Source organism: Sus scrofa, chromosome 6, assembly GCF_000003025.6.
Source record: "Sus scrofa isolate TJ Tabasco breed Duroc chromosome 6, Sscrofa11.1, whole genome shotgun sequence".
In the NCBI taxonomy this organism is placed as follows: Eukaryota; Metazoa; Chordata; class Mammalia; order Artiodactyla; family Suidae; genus Sus; species Sus scrofa.
In genome coordinates, this window is record NC_010448.4 from 144,498,932 (window position 1) to 144,523,160 (window position 24,229).

Consider the following 24,229-nt stretch of genomic DNA (forward strand, 5'->3'; position numbering starts at 1 on the left):
GGCCCCGAGAATTCAGGCTTAGAAATGCCAACTTCGGTTACCCCATCACTTCATCAGGCAGTACCAAGCAAAATCGAAGCTGGGGTACAAACGCTGCAGTGAAGGCAAACATTCGCCTGTTTTACCAGGGAGGTGTCCCCAGCTTCTAAATCTGGGTCTTCTATTTGCCCAGACTTACCTGCCTACTCCACCCCTTGATCGGGACACAGAGCCATGCATCCTGGGGAGACAGAGCAGAATTTGGTTTTCAAAGCAAGCTGTGCCCCAACTCGCCAATCTCCCACTGCCATGTGCTGGCCAGTATCCCTTAAATTGCTTGGCAGGAAGTCCAAGAGGCTTTCCTAGAGACGGGGCTAAATTTTTATCTATTTAATTTATTTTCCCTTCTTCTGTCTTGGCTCTTGGGCAGTTAGAAAGCTTTAGAGGCAGGAAATTCCAAGTAGTCATCTCTAGCAAACTAATACTCCCCTTCATCCCTTTGTGTCTTTCCCAAGTTCTGAGGGCTCCTTAGGTTTCTTCTTCTTTATCTCTTCTTTTTTTTTTGGTCAAATCAATAAAGAAGATATTTCCAGATTCTTGTAGCTTCTCCTGCAGGCTAAAACCATGCAAATAATTAGCCATCATCCAAGAATGTGATGACCTTCAGCAAGGGCTTCCTCTTGAATGTTTAAGGAGGAAACAGAGCCTTAAAGGTCTCCAGTGATATGCTGCAAATAAAGTCCTTGTATCCCCCGTAGACCAGGTTAGTCTGATGCACTGCGCTAGCAAGGATCTGAGAAGAGCTGAGAAAGGTGTTGAAATAGAAGACAGTTCTACTTATTACTTAAAATTTCTGGTTCTACCTCAAATGTGGCTGGGGTTTTTTTTGGGGGGTGGGGGGAAGCAGGTGGTAGATGCCATGCCTCCAGCGGACCCTATTATCTGTACCTCTGAGGTATAGCTTTAAGCATTAGCTTTTTAGAATTAGAGATATGAGGCAAAGGCAAGACAATTCAGACAGAGGCTATGGGAAGTAGTGACCCTGCCTTAAACCCACCATTCTTCTTCCAGACCCCAGAGCATGAAGGCCGTTACTATGAATGTGATGTCCTTCCCTTCATGGAAATCGGGTCTGTGGCTCATAAGTATTACCTTCTAAACATTCGACTGCCTGTGAATGAGAAGAAGAAAATCAACGTTGGGATTGGAGAGATAAAAGATATTCGGTTGGTGGTGAGTGACTCTGATTGATCCAGGTAGCCTGTGATGTGAGAGCACACTGGTTGTGAGCATGGGTGCTGCAAAGGAGCTCCGTTTCACTCCTGGCATTCCATGTCTCAGTCCTTTCATCTGCAATAAGAAGTTAAACAAACCCACGATGGCTAGAAGCATAAATTGTGTGAGAAATTTGTAGAAATGGAAAGAAATGCAGTTATTGTGTTCATTGAGATTTTATTATAATGATCATGATGGTATTATAATGCATAACTCCAAGATGAAAGTAATTTTTTTTTTTTTTTGCATGTTTCACCTTGCAAGCAGAAATGTGAAAGGAGGCAGTGGTGGTTTAGGTTCTTTCCATTTTGTCTCTTTTTTGGCTTTTAAAATCTCATTTAGGTTTTTTCAAATCTTAAAAAACCCACATATTTATTATAGAAAATTAGAAGCACAAGTAAACACATAGTAGCACATAAAAGTTACCTGTAATAGCCTATAACCTAGAGAAATAACCACCTTAAGGTGTTTTCAGCCTCTTCTTCCAGATTTTTTTCTGTACATATGTACATGTATAATCCTTCTCTTACCGAAAAAAGGAGCTCAGACTCAACTGACTCTTTTGTTCCTTTCTTTTTAAAATTCATGGTGTGTGGTGAATATAACATAAATATACTTTGCAATACAACTTAGCATCCTGCAGCATGGATTTACCTTAACACGTTTTACCAGTGCCTACATTTTGGGCATCTAAGATAGCTCTAATTTTTCCATGAAAACCTTACGGAAAAATCTTTGATCATCTTCTTAATCATTCCCTTAGGATAAAGTGAGTCTATTTTTATGCCTTGTAATTTATATTTCTACCGTGCCTGAGGAGGGGGTCTGGGGGAGTATGAGAATACTCCATGCTATGAATGCTGAATGTTGATCTTGAAAGTGCACCAAAAAAAAAAAAAAAAAGGGTCTCCACTTAACCTTCCCCAGAATGCATCTGCTGGTGGAAAATACCACGAAGATATATTGTCCTTCAAAATTATGATTGGTCTCTATCTAGGGAATTCACCAAAACGGAGGCTTCACCAAGGTGTGGTTCGCCATGAAGACCTTCCTTACGCCCAGCATCTTCATCATTATGGTGTGGTACTGGAGGAGGATCACCATGATGTCTCGACCCCCCGTGCTTCTGGAAAAGTAAGAGCTGATTTTGGAGCCCTCTTAAGAATGCTGGCGTCCTCTGACTTGCCTGCCATGGACCTGCTTTTGAGTCTATTCAAGTGGTCCGTGTGTTCCTTGAGCTGGTGGTGATTTGACCAGGAATCATCCTGGACTCCTTTTTTTTTTTTTTCCCCTTCAGCTTTCACATGCACATTCTTATGAAATCCTAAAGGTTCCACTGCTCTCACATTTCCGGCTCTCTGTTCTATCTTTGCCCTTTAGTTTCATGCTCTGAATCATATATTTTTCTCTGTTACAAGGGATGAACTGCCTTGCTTCCAACCAATCCCAACCCCGCTTACCTCCAGAAGGATGGTGTTCTTGTAGGCATATCCCCTTTCTCTTCCACATTGTTGACGTTTTCCTTTCTGCTGGATTATATACTCTACCATCTCTCATTCGTAGTCAGAACCCTTTATACTTCCCCCTAAAGCCACCATACCATTTTTCTGCTCCTCTTTATAACAACAACAACAAAAAGCTCTTGACAGGATCACCAATGACTTGCACCTTGCAACGCCAATGCTCATTTCTCAACCCTCTCTTTTCTTAATTCATCATTAGCATTTGGCATAATTGATCACTCTCTTTTTCTTCATAGAGCTTCCTCCACTGTCCTCATGGTTATTCTCCTCCTTTGCTGATCATCACTTAGTCTCCATGGCTGTTTCCAACCTCATAAACTTTGGACCCTTTCTCTGTATTAACTACACTTCTTTCCCAGGTGATCTCATCTGGGGCTTGGGGTCCGAAAAATCATCCATGGTCTGATGACTCTTCATTTACATGGTCACCTTCAGCTTCTGCCACCTCTAGACCCAAATATTCCACCTGTTTACTTAACCTCTTCACTTACACAAAAATGTAACACATATGAAGAACACTTCTTTCCTTGACTTTCACCTTGCCCCTCTTCCGGGCATCCTCATCTTAGGAAATGGCAACTCCGTCCTTTCAGCCGCTCAGGCTAGACATGTAGGAGACATCCTTTACTTTTCTTTTTTTCTATACCCTTCTTCCAACACCCAGGAGATCTCACCATTTCTGTTCCTGCCACCCTAATCTAATTCATCATGATTTCTCATTTCTCACTTGGATTGTTTGAAGCAGCCTCTTAACTGCTGTCCTTGCTTCCATCATTTTCCTCCCTACAGTCTATTCACACGGCAGCTCGACTCTTCTCTTTTAAGTAGAAATCAGATCACGGCACTCCTCTGCTCAGAGCTCTCTATTGGCCTTTTATTTCCCTTGACCTGGCCTATAAACCCTTGGATATGGATCCTCCCCCCTCTAATTTTATCTCTTACTCTCTCCACACCCTCCCCCCATCCACCTTGATGGTACTCAGACATGCCCAGCATGTGCTCACTGTAGGGCTGTTGCACTTACTCTTCTTTTTACCTGAAATGCTCCTTCCTGGGTATCTTTGTGGCTCAATGCCTCATTTCCTTCAGGGTCTTATGTATTTTCTGTGCTAGAGGGTTTTTCTAGCATACCGTATTTAAATCGCACCCCATTGCTCTCCATTCTCCTACCTTGCTTTATTACACTTCTTCATAATAGTTGTTCTCTATTTATTATCATTCCTCCCATATCCCTCTGCTCTACCCATCTGAATGCAAGCATCCCTGGAGCAGGATCCTCACCTACTTTGTTTACTACTGAATCCCCAGCATCTAGAACAGTAATTGGCACAGCGCAGGAGCTCAATAAACATGAACTAGTTGAATGAAGGAATGATGGCACTCCATCATTAACTTTCTTATTGGATCCTCAGTCCTTTCTTTTCTTTTTTTTTTTTTTCTGTCTTTTGTCCGTTTAGGGCTGCACCAGCAGCATATGGAGGTTCCCAGGGTAGGGGTCGAATCGGAGCTGTAGCTGCTGGCCTACACCAGAGACACAGCAACGCCAGATCCGAGCCATGTCTGCAGCCTACACCATAGCTCACGGCAACGCCAGATCCTCAACCCACTGAGCGAGGCCAGGGATCGAACTTACAACCTCAAGGTTCCTCATCGGATTCTTTTCCACTGTGCCACGACAGGAACTCCAAGATCCTCAGTCCTTTCAAGATAAATTTCAAATTTTTTATTGAGCTAGGCAAACTTCTTCATCAACTCAGCCTTTTTTTTTTTATTTCTTCGGCGTCGTGTCCTGTCATTTCCTGTCACACACAGATCCCCAAAGGCTTCAGGTTGTTCCAGGCTTCTGTGCCTCCTTCCAGGCTCTTCCTTTGGCTTAGAAATGGCCTTCCACCTTCCTAACCCTGACTCACAACTGAGCTCAATTTCTGTCTCTCTCAAGGTTAGAAGTCCTGGTAGCAGCCTGTGCATACGTAGCTCTGTCATATCACTTATCACACTTTATCTGGCTCAGGTACTACATATACCTCCACTAAGGAAAGAACTGGTCCTATTCATTTAGGTATTTGCGACCCTAACAAAATACCTGTACAGGAGTTCCCATCGTGGCTCAGCAGTTAACGAACCCAACTAGCATTCATGAGGATGCAGGTTCGATCCCTGACCTCGCTCAGTGGATTAAGGGTCTGGCATTTCTGTGAGCTGTGGTATATAGGTCACAGACACGGTTTGGATCCCGAATTGCTGTGGCTCTGGTGTCAGCTGGCGGCTACAGTTCCGATTTGATCCATAGCCTGGGAACCTCCGTATGCTGTGGGTGTGGCCCTAAAAAGACAAAACAAACCCCCCCCCCGAAAAAAAACCCCAAAAAAACCTGGTACATGACTTGTGGCTTAATAAATAGATCATGGGTGTGAATGAAAGTATGCATAAATCGGTTATGACATGAATGATATTTTGATAGAGATGTGGCGATTAGCAGGGGAAAAGCAAACCCAAACAAGCAGCTAAAATAATTTGTATTTCATATTATTTGGAGTCATGTATTATTGAAACCAAATATGCTTATATAATTCATAGTTGCTAAGGATATCATAATGATAAATGTTCCTAGTGATCAGGTTAATGATAAGCTGAATAGGTAAGAGAGGGTAATTATATTCAATGAGATCTGTTTACGAAGGCAAGGGAGAGTGAAGACCCTGTAGGAAGCTTTTGATCTGAGGTGGCACCAAAATAAAGTTAAGAGCATTCAATAGGTTAGGTCCAATTACTGTGTAGAAAGATTAATGCAACACTCCTTTACTCTGCAGTGGTGCCAGTGAAAGAAGACATTTTGCATTTCTGTGTAAAAACTCATTAGGAGAGCAAAGAAACTGATCATATGGCTTCATTCTCAATATAAAATATCTCAGTTCCCCAACCTGGGTTTTTCGATTCTGAATCGGAAATGTTTTGCCTCGCAGATGAATAAACTTGTTTTCGTGATATTTTCTCACCATCAGAGTCATCTTTGCCCTTGGGATCTCCATGACTTTTATCAATATCCCGGTGGAATGGTTTTCCATTGGGTTTGACTGGACCTGGATGCTGTTGTTCGGCGACATCCGACAGGGCATCTTCTACGCAATGCTTCTCTCCTTCTGGATCATCTTCTGTGGCGAGCACATGATGGTGAGAGCCCCCTGGGTGAGGCAGAATGAACTAGTGGTTGCAGGAGTGAGTTCAAGAGCCCTGGAATCAGACTCTTGGTTCAGATTCCTGCATCACCACTGTACATGAGCTGGCAAGTGACTTAACCGCTCTGAATCTCAGGTTCCTCATTTGTAAAATGGGTTGTAAAGTCTAATGTATGGGTTTCTCATGAGGTTTAAATGAGATAACATGGATAAGTATTTAGCAGAAAGGAAATGCACAAATGTTACTGATCATCACTCTTTCTTGCTCTTTGGCTTTGGCTCCCTGCTTGTCCCCAGGACCAAAGTAACCATCAGAGAATGTGGGCCTGGCTCTTTCCAGCTGGCAGTTTGTCCAGGTGGCCTAGTAACCCTTATTACCCCGACATGCTGACTTCCCTGGTCTCAGTTTGCACAGACACCAAATCATATTTCATGAGGGACTGAAGATACCATAGATAAAAATAAGAATGGTGCAGTCATCATGTTGTGGCTAAGATGAAATGCCAGCTGGAGCTTGGTCCTTGTGGCAGGCACATGGGCTTCATAGGAGAGCGGACTACTTTTAAAATTCCATGGTGGTTTGATCATTGCTTCTGAAGCCTTGCAGCCCTTCCAGGAGAGCAGTGAGAGGAGAGAGAGGCTTTTTCCTTACTTCTGGGGTGGGCATGAGGGGTCCTCCTGCAGATGCACTAAAAATGAGCTCCTGGCAGCAGGGACTCTGGGAGTGGAGGGGATTTGGGGACAGCAGCAGGACAGCCAGCTGGGTGGCAGTTGGGGGTTGTCCAGCCTGCTGGATACTACGGCATGTCTTTTTACTTTCCCTGTTTTCTCACTCTACATTCCTTCATTTACTGTCTCAGCATCTTTTTACAGCTAACAAGAGTCACTGGATTTCCTGTTGTGGCTCAGCAGGTTAAAAACCTGACTAGTATCTACAAGGATGCAGGTTTGATCCCTGGCCTCCTTCAGTGGGTTAAGGATCTGGCATTGCCGTGGCTTTGGTGTAGGCCAGCAGCTGCAGCTCCGATTCTGCCCCTAGCCTGGGAACTTCCATATGCCATGGGTGCAGCCCTAAAAAGAAAGGAGGGGAAAAAAAAAGAGAGGAACTGTTCTTGTTTTTAATAAAGATAGAACTTAAATCTGTTTTCCTAACCATAAGAGACCTTTTACATTTGACATATTTTAATGCTTTTGAATCTTCATTTTGTCCTCTGGGAACCTCCCCACCCCACCTTAACAAGCACAAGTGATAAGTCACATAGGAATTTAATTCTGAATGTGTTCTTTCATGGACCACAGAACTTCCACCACGTAAGGTATGTAGGGAAGCAAAATTTGCTTCTCAACACCAAAATATCTCTTCGGCATGTGAATTATTTCTAGCTGAAAACATCAAGGTCCAAAAGAAACTTTGACCTTCCCCCAACCGCTGGAAGAGAATTTTGATAGCCTGCTCCCTGACTAGAGTTACCGCCAGAGATAATCTGCAAAGCATCTCGGCTGGGCGTGGTGGGGGAAGACTCTAGGCAGGGCCTAAAAGGTCTGTTTACTCTCGGGTCCCATTGTGTCTGCAGGGCCCAGCAAACATTTATTTACCAAACATTTGCTTTTCCATCTCCATGTGAATTGAAGTCCCAAACCACTACCCCAACACCCTCTTTGTCTTCAGCGGAAGATGGTATTTAAGGTGAGGGTTTTGGCCATTTGGGCAAGTGACAGTTTTCCTGGGTCTCTCTCATATATACACGTTATTAGACTTTTATGTGATTTTTTACCTGTTAATGTCTCAGGTCAGTTTAATTCTTAGACCAGCCAGAACCTAGAAGAGTAGAGGAAAATTTCTTCTTCCCCAACAGGTACAAGGCCTTTCTTTGTGTTCCTGGAGTGTCCTGTTCCTATGACTGTGAGAACCCTGATGGATGGACTAACAAAAGTGAGATTCTTAGGGACAGAGGTTGTGATTTCACTTTCTGGTATGCTAGAGTCTAGCGTGATGCTTTGAAGCACAGCAGGTGGTCAACAAGGATTCTTTGAATGACCATCCACCTATAGAATTGCATCTTTATCTCATTTCTCAACTTGCACAGCAGGTTGTCAACGAGGATTCTTTGAATGACCATCCACCTATAGAATTGCATCTTTATCTCATTTCTCAACTTGCACAGTAGGTGGTCAACAAGGATTCTTTGAATGACCATTCACCTATAGAATTGCATCTTTATGTCATTTCTCTACTTGTTTTTTGCTCAGGATCAACATGAGCGGAATCACATAGCAGGGTATTGGAAGCAAGTTGGACCAATTGCTGTTGGCTCTTTCTGCCTCTTCATATTTGACATGTGTGAGAGGTGAGCATGGGCACTGTGGGACTCTGGGCTGAAATGCATGTCACTTGTGTCCATTCCTAGCTCTTACAGAAAAAGTATTTTAAAAGGAGAGGGGTGGTCAGGAGCCTGTAGGATGAAAGCATTGGACACGGTCACATCCTCAGATAAGGAGTGGGCTTAAATCAAAGACAGAACTCTTTTTAGATGCAAAATATTTGAGCTGATCATATTCCTCATGTTCTTTAAGTCCTCTGTGATTTAGTCTAAATGCAGCCCCAACTCCTGGGGCTGAAAAGCTGAGAGTATGTTAAAAGGAGAGTTCTCCTTTGCCTCTGTATTAATTGTGTCTTGCCTTTCCATCTTGTTTCTCTTTGTAGAGGGGTTCAACTCACCAATCCCTTCTACAGTATCTGGACTACAGATGTTGGAACAGAGCTGGCTGTATCCTTCCTTGATGCACTCAGGGTTCTCCCATAGCCGCCTAGTCCCCAAGATCATTTTCTAAGTCCCGCTGATGCTCTCCATATGTGCTCAGCCAGGGCTTTGATCTTCAAAACAATGATAACAGTACAATTAAATCAAATAATGGGAAGAATTAATGCTTGCTTTCAAGCCTGGGTGAGAACAGGCAAAACGAGGAGGTCGCAGCGTCCCCCGATGCAGAGGGATCAGAGTCACTGGTTCTACAGTCCTACGGCTGCCTGTCTAAATTAACTGTTATACACTTGTTTACTGCAGACTGAAGCATGCCTGGCTTTTGCCTGGAGCCACAGAGGTTCATCTCTGGGCCCTTGTGGGAGACCCTGTTTCTGAAGTCGTCTATGTGCCAGACTTCTTACAGTGACCTTGGTGTGCTGGCATTCCAGGCTGCTGCTATTCATTTCCAAGACTGAGTGGAGATAAGGCTAAGATGATTAGTTCCAGAGGAGTCGCTGAGGCTTCTGGTTGGTTGGCATAAACTGTCTGAGTCATCTTCATGATGCAGAAGTGACAGTCTTAGCTTATCCCTTTTAGGATGCTGGATTTAAATATTTTATCTTTCTCAATAATATGTTAAGTGCTTCAGGAGAAAAAGACTATCCCCTGGAGAGGGGAAAAAGGCTTGAGTTTTACTCTTTCTTGATGGATAACATCTGGTCATATGCTGATAAACATTCTTTGTCTGGCCGTGATATTTATATTGGCTTCTTAGTATCACAAGAACTTTGTGAGCAAACTAGAGCAATGGTATCATTGTTTTAAAGATGAGAGAGTTCCCCATTTCCTCCATCCTCCACCCCCCCAACCAAAAAATGTTAACTGCACAACACAGGGAATATTTATATTGTTAGGTCTACTTCAAGCTTTCATTTTATGGATATAATGGAGGTCCAAGGAGACAAATTAATGTCAAGTCCTGCAGCAAATAACTCTGTTCCCTTCACTCAAGGTCACTCTTGGTCTTAGGAAAGAAGGAGAAACTGCATTAACTATATGATTGAAGGTAGTATAAATGCTGAGTTCCCACTTAGTAAATTTTTTTAAAATATGCAACTTGAGGTAGCGTTGGAGCAGAAAGGAGTTGGAGTCTGGTCACCTGCCTCCCAAACCAGCTCACTCTACCCCAAGCCTTGATGGTTCTCAGGTTAAGCTTTAAAGATCAGCCTCAGAACATATTACCCCCACCCTCAACTCCCACCTTGGCCATGTTTCCTTGTGCACTCCCCCCATTCCATTAGACAAGATTTTTCTGTGACAGAAGACTGCAGACTCAACTTCATCCATGCTTGTACTTCAAGACCTTCAATCTCATTCCCAGCATCCCAGCTGCTGCTGGTACTGCACCCAACCCCACCCTATCCCCTTCAGATTCCACGGAATCTCAGTCTCCTTATAAAAACCCAAGGATTAGCCCAGTGGTTCCCAAATATGATTATACTTGGTTTCCAAGCCCTTGGAAAATCTGTTTCTGTGTATCTGCGGTGAGACCTGGGCACCTGTCTTTTTTAACTCTTGAGGTGATTTTAATGCAGCTTTCCATCTGATCAGTATCTTAGAACCAATATCCAAGCTTTTAGTGCTTTTCAATTTTCCTGTGCACATTCTCTCCTTGGGACCTTGTTAAAAGGCAGATTCTGATTTAGTAGGTCTACCTCAGACCCTAGAGTCTGCATTTCTAACAAGCAAGACCTCGTTCTTCTTCTTACTTGGCTTAAAAGCAATTTGGAACATTCCTCACTGCTACTTCTGTGTCAGAAAACCTCTATTGTTGATATTAGAATGCCGGGTTTTAACACTTTATCCCCCTGAAAATTCCTTACGTATTTGGAGACAAAGCGTATTGGCCACAGACCTGGGGAGCAGTACTTGAGTTTTTTGGCTAGCCTGCCATTTCCTTGACTGGACACCATCAGATGGCCTTCATCATTGTGGCTGGGATCTGCCTCTGCCTCTACTTCCTGTTTCTGTGCTTCATGGTCTTTCAGGTGTTTCGGAACATCAGCGGGAAGCAGTCCAGCCTGCCAGCCATGAGCAAAGTCCGGCGACTGCACTATGAGGTAAGCACATCTCTTGGCTCATTCAGGAACCAGTACTCACAGTCTCCTGCTTAACGTGAAGACAGGCATGCACATGCCTGGAGATTGGAAGCCTTTATTTCAAACACACATTGAGAGATTCTCATGTGATGTAGGATCTCTGGGCAAAATAAGAAGCTAAATCCTACCCAGAGTGGCATCTAGCTTTTTGGCTTATCTAGATCTTGGAGTTTTCTGTGATAACAAATATCTTTCTATGCCCAGTAAGGAGTAAACTTGTTGAGCAAGTTCTTCAGCTTTGTGGAATGTGGGTCCATACTAGATGGGAGATCTGACTCTGGTAGCTTTGGAATTTGGCTTGCTCCCAGGGTTCCCTTGCTGAGAATCAGCCTTAAGATTGGGGTTCAGCCCAGGTGACCTGACTTCTAGACTTCAACAGGCCACATTTCCCCTACAACATGCAGCAGGTGCTCACACACCGTCCAGTAATCTGTGTTTGTAGATCGTGTCTGTATTCAAGAGGAATGCCTGACAGCCTCAAATCCCTAAATCGGACAACACATTCTTAATTTTTCAAGGCTCTCTTGGGCTCATGTCTAAGTGACTATCTTGGAGACATAGGCCTGATTCCTCTGTGCAAAGAGAAACGGAAACTGCAGAACCACAGGATTTTTATATGCAGTGGAAATAAAAGCACCTGAATAAGAGACACCCTTCCCTGAAAAACAGGTTCCTCAAATCCTTCTCTCAGGAAACAGTGGGCACTTGCAGAAGCTTTGCCTGTGTCTAGAGCTGGAGTGACACGTGAAAAAACCCAACCAAATCCACTTCATGTTGATTAATATGCACATTTCTTTTTGTTCACTGGAGCAGAATTTTATTACAGCCGCAGAAAACTTGGATTTGGTAACTTTGAACCCTTGCAGAGAAGCATAACCAGCTTAGCAGGGAAATTAGCAGCCTCAAGACGTGCTGTGAATATAATTTCCCAGGCTCTGGTATCACTGTTTCATGAAAGATAAGAACCCAGGAACTATTTGGTCCAATAAATTTTTCAGCCACAGTCACCTCTGCAGGAGAAATGTTACTCCGTGAAATTATTTTCCCATCACTCCTAGGGATTTGGCTTTACAGATTTCCTTAAAATTAGCTTTTTATAGATGTTTATATTGAGAAAAGGATTGGTGGTCGCTGGTAAAATGTTAAACTGGTCTTTCTCTCTTTCCTGATAGGGGCTAATTTTCAGGTTCAAGTTTCTCATGCTTATCACCTTGGCCTGTGCTGCCATGACTGTCATCTTCTTCATTGTTAGTCAGGTAAGTGGACCCTGAGAGGTCAGGATGAGAATGTCCCTGAAAAGTTGCCTCCACTTTGCACAGAAAATTCTATAGAGCTACTGAGAAAGGAGCAGAGAGGCTATTTTGCTGGGCAGTGAATCGGGCCTTTTGTTTTTTGGTTTTTTTTTTTTAGGCTTCTTTAATCTGGTATTTGTTATCAGACTGAATTTTCCTTTCAGTACAGACTCATGGGAGGAAAAAGTAGCTAAATAAATTAAAAGTCTGCAGCTAGATTGAAGGGAACTTGTTTCATTTTCTTCAGAGAATAAACTTTTTAAGCCCGGTAGCAGAACACCAACAAGCAAGTATTAATTTGATTTGATCCTTATGTAAAATGGATCATTTTACAATCCATCAGCCATTCTTTGTAATAATTACAGTACCACTTAAACAGGAAACGTAATTCAGAAGTCTTCTTGATGGAGCTGTACCTTTCTGCTGGTTATTTCCAAAACTCACAGTTGTGCAATACCTGAAAATCTCAGTAATAGTAATGATAATAATTTTTAAATATTGGTAACTGGTTTTACAAAGTGGAAGTCCTGTTTAAATCACATGTATTATGTATTTATCATTTGTTTGAACTTCACAAAAATCATATGGATAAGTAGGATAGGAATTGTTATCCTAGAATTGCATTGCTAGAATTTGAAATCTTAGGGCCTTAGAGACATTTCCCATTTATGCTGTTTCCAGCTGGGTGGGACTGTGGATGGATTACGTAACAGTTCGAAGGTTTAATTTTCTTATCTGTGAAATGGATATAATAATAGAACCACCTGAAGAAGTGGCTGTAAGGATCATATGAAGTAATGCTTGCAAAGTGATTTGCAGAGTGCCTGGGCATGCTGTGAGCATGAATAGCTGTGCTTTTATGAATAGCATCAAGGGTGAATGTTGTGCCAAAGACATCCGGTAGGTTAGGGACCAGAATCCAGTCCTTTTGATTTTCTTTGCCAACTGCTCTTTCATCCCTATACTTTGTTAAAATTGAGAATATTAGTAGTGCAGATAGAGCCTTAGGATCAGACTTACCCTGTTCTGAGAGCAAGCTTCTTTTTAGGAGAAGGGTTCCTAAGCTTTTTTTGTGTCCTGGACCCCTTAGGCAACCTTAGGTGATGGCCGTGAGGCTCTTCTTTGAATGTTTTTAAATGAGCAAAACAAAATACTTCTGATTTCTTTCCTTTTTTTTTTTTTTTTTCTTTTTTAGGGTGCAGGACATGGAGGTTCCCAGGCTAGGGGCTAGGGGTCAAATTGGAGCTATAGCTGCTGTCCTATGCCACAGCCACAGCAACATCAGATCTGAGCCATGTCCACGACCTACACCACAGCTTAGGGCAACACCAGATCCTTAACCCACTGAGCGAGGCCAGGGATCAAATCTGTATCCTCAAGGGTGCTAGTCAGATTTGTTTCTGCAGAGCCATGATAGGAACTCCAAATACTTCTGATTTCTAAGGCAATCATATAGATACATTGATAAATTCATATATCTTTTACAATTACACATACTATAGAGATTTCAGATGTATAAATATAATTGATATGAAAATATGGTTTATATTGGTGACAAAATGACAGGTAGTACTAACATTATGGAGATAGGTTTTCTGTATTCATTATTGAGAGAAATGGTAACTTTTAGTTAGAGGTTGGTGAAAATAAAGGGATATTTTTTTCCTACTCTGGTTCATAGCCTCCTTGAATTCTATCCAAGGACACCCAAGGGTGCCTCTTACCCCTAGAGCCCTGTCGTCTACATCCACTGGGCAGGGTTAATGCTGCTGCTGCTGAAAGCTGAAGTGAGTAGAAAAAATAAAATAAATATACATACATATCTCAGTTCTGCTCACCGCCCTGCTCTGGCCTACAACAGTGCTGTGTTTGATTCAGACTGTTTGTTTATAAAACCTTGGAAGCTTCACCTTCCACTCCAAGGGCAGTAAAAATATTTCAAATTCTGAATGAGTTTTTTATTCAACCAGCTGAGGCTCTACAAGGGGGTCTGAGACCAGACTTGTCCCTTGGCTGATTCCCTCATGTGACCAACATGCTTCCCAGTCTTCTAGCCCCTCAGTAACGAACGCACTGTGACACTTCACACAGCCAAGTCTGAGAGGCTGAGAGAACAGGACACAATCCTTGGAGGATGGTACCTCAAGGAAGACGGGCTGAGGAATAAAAGGCAGTTCTCAGGGAGGCACAAAGAAGGGGCACCTTTGCTCCTAATGCATATTTCTGTCACTCGGGAAAGCTGAAGCTGTTCCCCACAGCCCCACCCCACTTACTCTCTTGTGTCTGACCCAGAAGTCAAAAGGGACTTTTGATTGATCTGTAAGGTGGCTACATGTTGCCTGAATTTAATCTTGTATATGTTTAATTAGTGCATCGTTTTGAAGCAAAGGAGCCCAGTCTTCCAAGTCTCCGAGTTTGTGGCTTTTCTTTGGAGAAAAAGATCAATATTCCACTGCCCCAATATTTTCTAACACGGCTCCAGCTTGTGGCTGGCTTTTTATATCTGCTGCGACAGTCAGCCCAGAGTGGATTTCAACTCTAAGGGGGTAGCAATGAGGTCTTTTGGATTCCATTAGCTCCTTACATTCCTCCTGCTGGGTTATTTTTTTTTTTCAAGGTTTATTTATAGATATCTAAGACGTTTTCAGGCATAACTCTCGGTGTCCCAGGTACTGTATTAATACAGTCATCAGAGGATTTATTTTTTTTTAATGTCATTTTGGAATGTCTCAGCAATGAGCTCACCTGAAAGAAAACCTATTGGGTAACTTTTTGAAATAGATCCCAGCCTTAGGTAAAAGGAATGTATTAAAACTCCCATTATACTCGCAGGCTTGCTGGGAGAGCTTGCATTTAAGCCCCATGAAATATAATGCGAGGGGATCTCGCCAGGATATTGAAGCTCTGAGGCCAGGAATGAAAGGCCGGCGGAAGCTGTGGAATGCAGTGACCTTGAGGCTTTGTAGCTGGGTACTGAGGTGCAGTCTTTTAATGCCTGCCATTTTGATGGCCTCAGTCATAGCAACGGAGCGATGGCACATCACAGCCTGGTATTTTAGCCCCTTCCCTCTGGAAGAGAAAGAGGCGTTCCATTTAGAGGTGGCAGGCAGTAGGGAACAGAAGTGCAACACAGGAGAGAAGGTCATTGACCTTCGCTAAGGCGACTCCAGGTGCCTGACATTTAGGTCAAGCCACATGCAGCAAACTCCCAGAGAGCCTGTCCCCAACACCCCCCCCCCCTTTTTAAATGTGTGATCACTTCCTTCTGTTACTTACAGAGGAAATGTTTCCAGTAAGAGAGCCTGTGTCTGGGATTTGGAAATCTTGTTGTGAAGTGGAATGTTGGTTGTCAAGACTACTGGGTGTAAAGGGATTTGACCTTCACTTGGCTACAGGGGCATAATTGGGTGGTTTCACACAAAAGTATATTGTTCAAATGTGAAATCAGGAAAAACAGAGACTTTTAGAAATAAAACTTGAGGCTGAGGGGAGATGATTTTCTTTTCTTTTTTTTCTTTCTTTTTTTTTTTTTTTGTTGGGGCTACCTGATTTTTCTTTCTGAAAGTTAGAAGGGGGTGACTGTCACCTCTTTGCCTTGTCGTTAATAAGCTTTTGGATTTACAAGGCCTGTTCTGTTGAGACTGCTCATTGTGGTACGTATTGGTGAGAATGTACTCAGCGCTCAGGGTGTCTCAGGCATGAATAATTGAGAGAGGAGAGGGGAAAGCACAATGGGGTCTCCAGACAGCAGAGTGACATTATGTATACAGTCCGTGGATGCAAATGCAACTCTGCCCTCAGCAGGAAATAATGCATTGAGAGATTTCAGATTAAAGAGTGTGGGTAATTCTGCAACTCCATTCTAAATAAGCACATGTGTCTCACAGCAGACATGAGATGGGGGCATGAATCTCCCCTTTCCTCAGCCAGTCCTGCTCCAATATGTCCCTCATAGAATAAGCATCTCGTTTCAGCAGTTCTCCTGTAAAATTATATTTTGCATGTAGAGCCAGTTTACTAGGTACCAAATACCTCTATGTCTGGGATAGTATAGTACATATATATTGCTATACAGATTTGAATGTACAAACCTGTGTGTGTGTGTATAATTTATACTGTATAAATAATGCGATTCTGGTCAATTAAGTGGATTTCAAAGGAAATTTAACCTACTAGTTGCCTTATATGCTAACTTGAGAGAGCATCCTGTTTAAGATAATAGACCTACTCTTGTGTTGCATGATGATAAGGAATACCTCCTTTTGGAGTCAGAGCCACAGCTTCCTGGCTGAGCAGTCTTGGGCAGGATACTCTGTGTCAGAGTTTACTCATGAGTACAGTGGAGATACTACCTGCCTACTACATAGAGTTGTTATTAAGACTAAATAATATCTGCTGTGTAAAATTCTTAATCTAGTGCCTGACACATCATTAGCATTGAATAAATGTTAACTCTCATCCTTGCTATCATTTCTAAAAATCTTAGCTCTGTTAATATCCGTGTGACCGATTGAAGTGTCAGTGTGGAAGACAGTAGAGAGCACTATTTAAATGAAATTATGCTTATTACCCATTGACTGTTCCTCTTACTTTCAAGCGTAATTAGTATGGTTTACTCTGGACTACAATATCTCCTCTTTACTTCTCAGTCAGGTATTTCCTAAAAGTGACTTTTTCTATCCCCCCTGTCTACATCCATGTATTGGTACGGGCATTCCAGCACATCCCTGTCCTTTGCTCATATTGATTCAGTAAACATCCCTCTGTAGAGTGCCATTGTGTACCAGGAGTGCAGGGGGCTGTTGCCTTGGATGGATCAGTCATGCCAATCCCAGCAAGAATCAACTTCAGCAAAGTTGTTAAATACTGCGTATCTCCAGCTAATATCACAGGAAGGAGGCTCTTCCAGGCCCTTCCCCTAGCTGAGGGGCCCACGGCCTTAATAGAGCAGAGAAAGGAAGAACCGCCCTACTTCACATGACCTTTAGGTCCTCTAGCCTAGCCTCCTCTCCTTGATCACATGAAGTAGAGATCTCGGAGTTCCCGTTGTGGCACAGTGGTTAACGAATCCGACTAGGAACCATAAGGTTGCGGGTTCGGTCCCTGCCCCTGCTCAGTGGGTTAAGGATCCGGCGTTGCTGTGAGCTGTGGTGTAGGTTGCAGACGCGGCTCAGATCCCGCGTTGCAGTGGCTCTGGCGTAGGCCAGTGGCTACAGCTCCGATTCAACCCCTAGCCTGGGAACCTCCATATGCCGTGGGAGCGGCCCAAAGAAATAGCAAAAAGACAAAAATAAATAAATAAATAAATAAGAAAAAATGAAGTAGAGGTCTCTTTGTTATGACAGCAGGTACATGTGTTTCCAGAAACTATCCTAAGGCTTTTTTTCCCCTTCCATTATGTGTGTTAAAAATCATCTTAAGTGTGCTCTGAATATTGTAATTTTTATAAAGTTGGGACATTCTGTACTTAAAACAAGAGTGACATTTGGAGACATTTCTAACTACTAAATCCTAACTAGTAGGATGAATGCTGGTACGTTGTAAAATCATTAATAGTTGAATGCTGGTACATTGTTCTCAAATCATTAATAGTTATGAAACCCTTTCCCACCCACCCCCCAAAAAAACCCCCAATCCTGAGCATGTCCTATAAATTGAATTATTTTCCAAAATAAATAACCTGGTTAACTGACACTGTAGGTCTCATAGAAGGAAATACCTATGCTTATAGCTTTATTCTGCCTGGGGTCCCTGGGGGTCATAGGTTATATAGAAATGAATGTAGACGTACTGCCTCTTAAGCAGGGGGTGAAATCAACTTGCTTGTTAAAATCATTAACATTTAGAGATACTTTAGCTCCTAGCAGGAGGGGTTCCTGGAGATGGTTCGTGTAACCCATCCTCATTAAGCTGTCACAGGAACCTCTGTCCAATACTTTCTTTTATTCCCATTTAAGATTTCCTGTAGCAAGCAGAAGTGGTCAAAATCATTTCATTGATCTCAGAGCTGGCACAGATTATTAGTCCCTCTGCTCTACATTTCTTTTGACAGTTCTTAGTGTAATCCATATGTCCTCAGACCGCCCTTAAAACTATGACCAAGTCATTAACATAGACAAAGGCAGCCTCAGAACATCTTGCTGAATTGTAAAGCCTATGAAACCTTCATAATTACTGTGAGTGACGTACATAGAGTGACATAAAATAAGATTTATTGAGTGTTTGCTGTATGCCAGGATATTTCTAGAACATTTTCACTTCCTTCAGCTCAGTAACCCTGCAAGTTTTTGTTTTGCACGTAAACAAACTGAAATTTCAAATCTTAATCTTACATCTCTTTTTTTTTTTTTTTTTGTCTTCTTGCCTTTTCTTGAGCCACTCCTGCGGCATATGGAGGTTCCCAGGCTAGGGGTCGAATCGGAGCTGTAGCCACCGGCCTACCCCAGAGCCACAGCAATGAGGGATCCGAGCCGCACCTGCAACCCACACCGCAGCTCACGGCAATGCCGGATCCTTAACCCACTGAGCAAGGGCAGGGACCGAACCCGCAACCTCATGGTTCCTAGTCGGATTCGTTAACCACTGCACCACGATGGGAACTCCAGTCTTACATCTCTTATGTTAAACAGAAAATGAGTGGTGGAGCCTGGATTGGAATCTGGGTCTCTGACCTCAAGCCTGTCTCTCTCTGCCTCTCCACACTGCCCAACCCAGGAAAACCACTTCCTCCAAGAATCCAGAAGTTTATTTAATTAACCCGTCAGTGCACTGGGTGCTGAAGATATGGCAGTAAACAAACCAGAACTGGTCTCTGCCTGCAGGGAATTTAGGTGTAGCTGGGGAGACAGATAGCAGAGGAGAACTATCATTGCGTATAAGTGCTAGACTCAAATGCAGTTTCATTATGCTAGGGATAATGACGTGTGGCTGTTTTAGGAGGAGGTGCTCCCCAGATATTGCTGATGTGCAGCCAAGATGAGAACAGCTGTCTTTGAGCCTGACATATAGTAAGCCCTCTGTTAACCTGAATTCATGGTATATGATTCAGATTAAAAAAATGAAGTCTTACCTGGCCCTTCACTTTCCCATGTATAGAAGAGACTTGGTATTTGTGTTAGTTGGTTCCGAGGCTGGGAATTGTGTTTCTTCTGGGTTCCAACTGAATGTCATTCCTTTTCCCGTAGGTGACTGAAGGCCACTGGAAGTGGGGCGGTGTTACGGTCCAAGTGAACAGTGCCTTTTTCACGGGCATCTATGGGATGTGGAACCTGTATGTCTTTGCTCTGATGTTCTTGTATGCACCATCCCACAAGAACTATGGGGAGGACCAGTCCAACGGTGAGTTCCAGTCTCTTTGGCATAGTTGTACTCAGGATAAGTAGGCTTCTGTCTCCACAAGACTTAGATAAGAAAGGTTCTGGGTTCCCCAGTCAGACAGTCTCTCCAAGTGTGAACGAGCAACCCCAGGGACTCTGGAGCTATCAGACAAAAAGCCAGCACGGGGCAGATACTTCTGGAAGCCCTCATTTTCTTTTTTGTCTTTTTAGGGCTGCACCAGAGACATACAGAGGTTCCCAGGCTAGGGGTCAAATCGGAGCTGTAGCCATGGGCCTATGCCACAGCAATGGGGGATCCGAGTTGCATCTGCGACCTACACCACAGCTCATGGCAACACCAGATCCTTAACCCACTGAGCGAGATCAGGGATCAAACCTGCGTCCTCATGGATACTAGTCAGATTTGTTTCCACTGAGCCACGATGAGAATGCCTTTTTTTCTTTTAATCTTTAAAATAATTGGGAATATTGCATTCCAGTCCATGATATGTCCCAGCCTTAGTACAAAAATTAAATTTGCTTTCCTCAACTTATTGAACAAGATTAACTCTTGGAAAGGGTGCCACATTTATTCTTCTCATTATTGAGAAGCACAGTCTGAGATATTGGGGGAAGAGGGCTGGGCCCTGAGAGTTAAGGTGGAGCTAGCTTCATGTTTCCCTTGCTCATTTTCCTGCAAGCCTGCTGACACATCCAGCCAGTAGCTATTTTCCGGTGCCCATAGCCTTCTTCTCTTAAGTGCCAGTATGTGCTGTTTTTGGTGCTGATGCTGCAAGGAACCTTGGAGAACTTAGCCAGTCCAGTCATTTTATAGTTGAGGAAACAGGCCCGGAGAAGGGAGGGGCTTGGCTGGCGTTTCTCTACCAGTCATGGCAGGGGAAAATGAACATAAGCCTGGACCAGTGCTGGTGACATGGAAGAGGTTGCCTGGTACACAGCTCAACTGATAACACCTTTTCCTGTGCATAATTAGTCCTACAATGTTTGGTTCCACCCTTACTCTTTCTACTCTTTTTCACACCTGCTTTGCCCTAGCCATGTTCCCGATGTTCCTTAAACATAAGATGTTCTCTGTCAAATCCAGAGCCAGTGCTCTTCTGTCTGCTTTGGAGCAGAAACCAGGTCTTTAAGGCCTGCATGTCTGCATGGCACCAAGGGTTAGCCTTGCTCATACGAAGTGCTCAGCAAATGTGTGTTGAGTGTATGCATTCATATCCTGCCTCCATCAGGGCCTGATAAAACTCTGCTCATCTTTGGGGCCCATAAACAATGTTTCCTCCTTCTTCAGACCCCTTCCTGATCACCCCAATCAGAGTCTGGCAACTTACATTCAATTGAATATTGTCGTCATGGGATATTGGTAGGTTTTAATAATCAAATAAGTTTGAGAATCATTGGGGTTTTAATCAGAAGTAATATGTTTTCATTACAAAATATCATAATGCCTTTAGCACATTAATTTGCACTGCATGTCTTTTAAGATGGGTGGGTGGGTTAACAGCACTTCAAAATTATTAGAGCATTTGGCCCTGGAGCCCTTTTTCCAGGCAGGGTATCTTTTGGAACCTGTTCTAAAGAACAGCCTGCGGGAACATGATTCCACTTTTCATGTGATGCTCTCTGTGTAGGTGTAGTAGATGAGTTTGCTTGTGTCTTCTCTCTCCTGCTGGATCTCAAAATCCTTCAGGGCAAGGATTGATTCTTAAAGGTGCTCTGAAAATGTTGACTGGATTAATGCTTTAGAAATAAGAGTTCTAAATTAGCTTTCATACTTCACACATGGGCCAGTGATCTTGAGTCAGGGATAAAAAGAGAGGCATGATGACATGAGAGACGGGGCAGGGAGAGGAGGGCATCTGTGCTGAGAGTCAAGGGTAGCAGAATAGTTTCAGCTTCCATCTGCCCCCAACACTACACCTGCTTCTTCTGCACAAAAGCATCCTAGACACTAGGCCTCTCTTCCTCCCTGTCACACTCAGTATTAGGTCCATCTCTGGCCGTGGGTTCTGGGCAAGAATAAAGACTTTGGCTTACCTACCCACCTGCCCAACTCTTGGTTTGATTGACATCCCTTCTAGAAAGCTTGTGAACTAGGTAACCTCCCCTTCCACTGCTAGCACTCCTTGTTTTACCATATGCATGGAAATGGGAGCATGTGGTCTCTCAAACAGTGGCCCTCTGTAATGCCAGCAGGAAGGGATTCTGGGCTTGTGAACAAGAATCTTGATTTCATTTCATGTCCATCCAGTTGGACTTTGACAGAAACCATATGGATCTGTCCTTGCCTTGGGAGTATTAAGCCCGAACTTAGGAGGTGGAGTTCCTGCCTTCCAGGAACTAAAGCAAATACTGGACTCCTGCTGTGTTGGAATGATAACCCCAGTAGGTAATGATTACTGAGTACTGACTGTGCGCTACAACATTTTATGTACCTAAACTGTTCTGCTTGTTTTTGCTGGGTGACTGTTGGCAAACTACTTCACCTCTCCCTGCACCACTTCTCCCACCTGTAAGTAATCTCTTAAAGTCTTTGGGGACTGTAAAATTCTCTGGTTCTCTTTATTCCTATTAGCAAGGAAGGGGCAGAAGAGTACCTCCCGTCATAAAGTTGGCAGCCCAGGGGGTGATTCTGTCTCACGCAAGGGGTTTCCAAACACTGGTGAGAATTTGCCCAAGCCTAGCCCTTTCGGAGCTGTGGCCACGCCTGCAGAAGCAGGATGACTGTCCACCACCCTGTGGGGCTGGATGCTTGGGCTGCAAGCCAGGTGTCAGGCAGCTCCCATTAGGACTTCTCACCCAGACCAACAGCCATCCTCCTAGGCTTCAGACCTTGCAATTGAGAATAGCACTTGATTTGTTCCCCATCAGATTTTGTTGTTGTCAAAGACAGCTTCATCTGTAATTTCGCAGAAAGCATAAAAGCTGTTCTCAACAGGAGGTCATATCCCCCAAATCCCTTGCCAAGAGGTGTTTGGACATGTCCGTGGTTGTTCTGGATTGTCATTGCTGAATGGGATGTGCCACTGGCCTCCAGGGGCCAGATCCTAAGGATGCTAAATGTCCTGCAATGAGCAAAACAGTCCCTCGTAGTAATGAACTATCCTGCTCCAAAGGCCATTAGGGCCCCTGTTGGAAAACATTTGTCAAGCAGTTTAGCAGGCAGATACTTTGGGGACCCTGTTCTGATCAGAAACACGACAGTCAGGCAATTTAGCAGTCCTGTGGTGGTGACATGATCTGCTGTGACTTTGTGGCAGCCCGAGAGCTCCTGGCAGCATATCGTGCCCTTCACTTCCCTGGGTGGTGCTGCATCCTGGTGCATCTGGAAGGGGCTCTTCTGAGTTGGGTTCTCTGATCATTTTCCTTTTCTGCTCTCTTCCATCTCTTCACCCACTGCCAGACCACACAGTGTATCCTAGGAATTATGGAGCGTTTGCCAAGATTTGGAAGCTCCTTGGAAAGAGCTAATTTGGAATATTACATGGGAACCTAGAAAATGAACTTCTCATAGGCATACATTGTATTTTTACATTCTTTTGAGTCTCTGGATGGCATTTCTCCTCCTCCCCCAGGCTTCCCATGGTCCTTTTCCTTTTGTGTGTGTGTGTGGAGAGTTTTTATTGTTAAAGGGCTTGGACTCCCTCCTCCCTCTAGCCTTTAGGGTCCAGAGCCAAGAATTTGGATCTCTTGCTATGGAGAATGAATCCCAGGTGTGCGGTGCTTCTTGCCTTCATGAGCGGGATCCTGGATGAACCTCTGGAAAAAGCTCATTTCCAGGAACTTGGCAAGCAGTTTCTGATGCAACAGAGACCAAGGGGCTAAGGAAAGAGAAAGCACCATTGAGGAGCGTTGCTTTGGGAGGTGGAGGGAAATGCCAAGAGGCATTGAGGGGGTGAGGAGGAAGGAGATGAGAGCAGAGAGAGTAGTCTTTTGCTTCTCCCTTTTGCTTCTCCTAAGGAATGGACAGAAGGGGAACAAAGGGGCCAGCATGTCCAAGAGAGAGTCAGTTTCCAAAGAGCATCTTCTCTCACGTGTTTCTCTTTGTCGTGTATTCTGGGGCTCGGAAAATGACCCTTAGAAATGAGTTGGTGAGTGCCTCAGTGCTTAGGCCTGTGCTGGGTTTGCGAGGATGGTGTGACACACACACAGCCCTTGCTCTCCCAGAGCTAGAAACCTGGTCCGGGAGACACAGCAGCCTCCTCTGCCTCCTGAAACGTGGGACGTGGCAGGATGGCTCCAGCTAGAAGGTCTAAGCCAGAATGTTTTCAGCTTGTCAGCACCTGATGGTATCCCAGGGGTGTGGCACTCTGGGTTCCTAACTGTTGGTTAATCCACCAAAGCTGCAGTGTTAGTGCAAATCACATTCAAATCAGTGACTAGGTATATATGAGACTATCAATGTGTATATATATAAAAATGTATGTATATGCATGTTTAGATACATTTTATATGTATGATCACACATGTACACACATGTATACATATATGTGACATACGTATGCCTTTTTTTTTAAATTTAGCAAAGATACTTTAGACTCTCTTTCAAGCACCATTTGCGTTTTCTGTCCTCCTCCTGCTGCCTTTTCATTAAAGCTACTCTTTACCTGTTTCCATAGCCAGTCTGTGAATCATTCTGAGTGTCTTCCCAGGCAGAAATGAACAGCAGCACAGAGCGGAGGCTTCATCTCCCAGGGGCACAGCATCACTGACGCCCTGCACACATGACCCACTGTCCCGACCCCCT

The 24,229-nt window shown here is 43.7% G+C and overlaps 1 protein-coding gene across 3 annotated transcripts in view; it reads left to right on the forward strand.

The window, feature by feature from the left end:
* WLS (wntless Wnt ligand secretion mediator) overlaps window positions 1–24,229 on the forward strand; it is a 287,021-nt gene that overhangs the window by 256,293 nt on the left and 6,499 nt on the right. For all 3 annotated transcript variants that reach the window (XM_021096488.1, XM_003482073.4, XM_021096489.1), the window contains 8 exons: window positions 1,051–1,212; window positions 2,252–2,388; window positions 5,780–5,948; window positions 8,204–8,301; window positions 8,658–8,721; window positions 10,674–10,817; window positions 12,029–12,112; window positions 19,333–19,486. In XM_021096488.1, coding sequence (XP_020952147.1) covers window positions 1,051–1,212; window positions 2,252–2,388; window positions 5,780–5,948; window positions 8,204–8,301; window positions 8,658–8,721; window positions 10,674–10,817; window positions 12,029–12,112; window positions 19,333–19,486 — 1,012 coding nt within the window. The remainder of the gene's footprint in view (window positions 1–1,050; window positions 1,213–2,251; window positions 2,389–5,779; window positions 5,949–8,203; window positions 8,302–8,657; window positions 8,722–10,673; window positions 10,818–12,028; window positions 12,113–19,332; window positions 19,487–24,229) is intronic.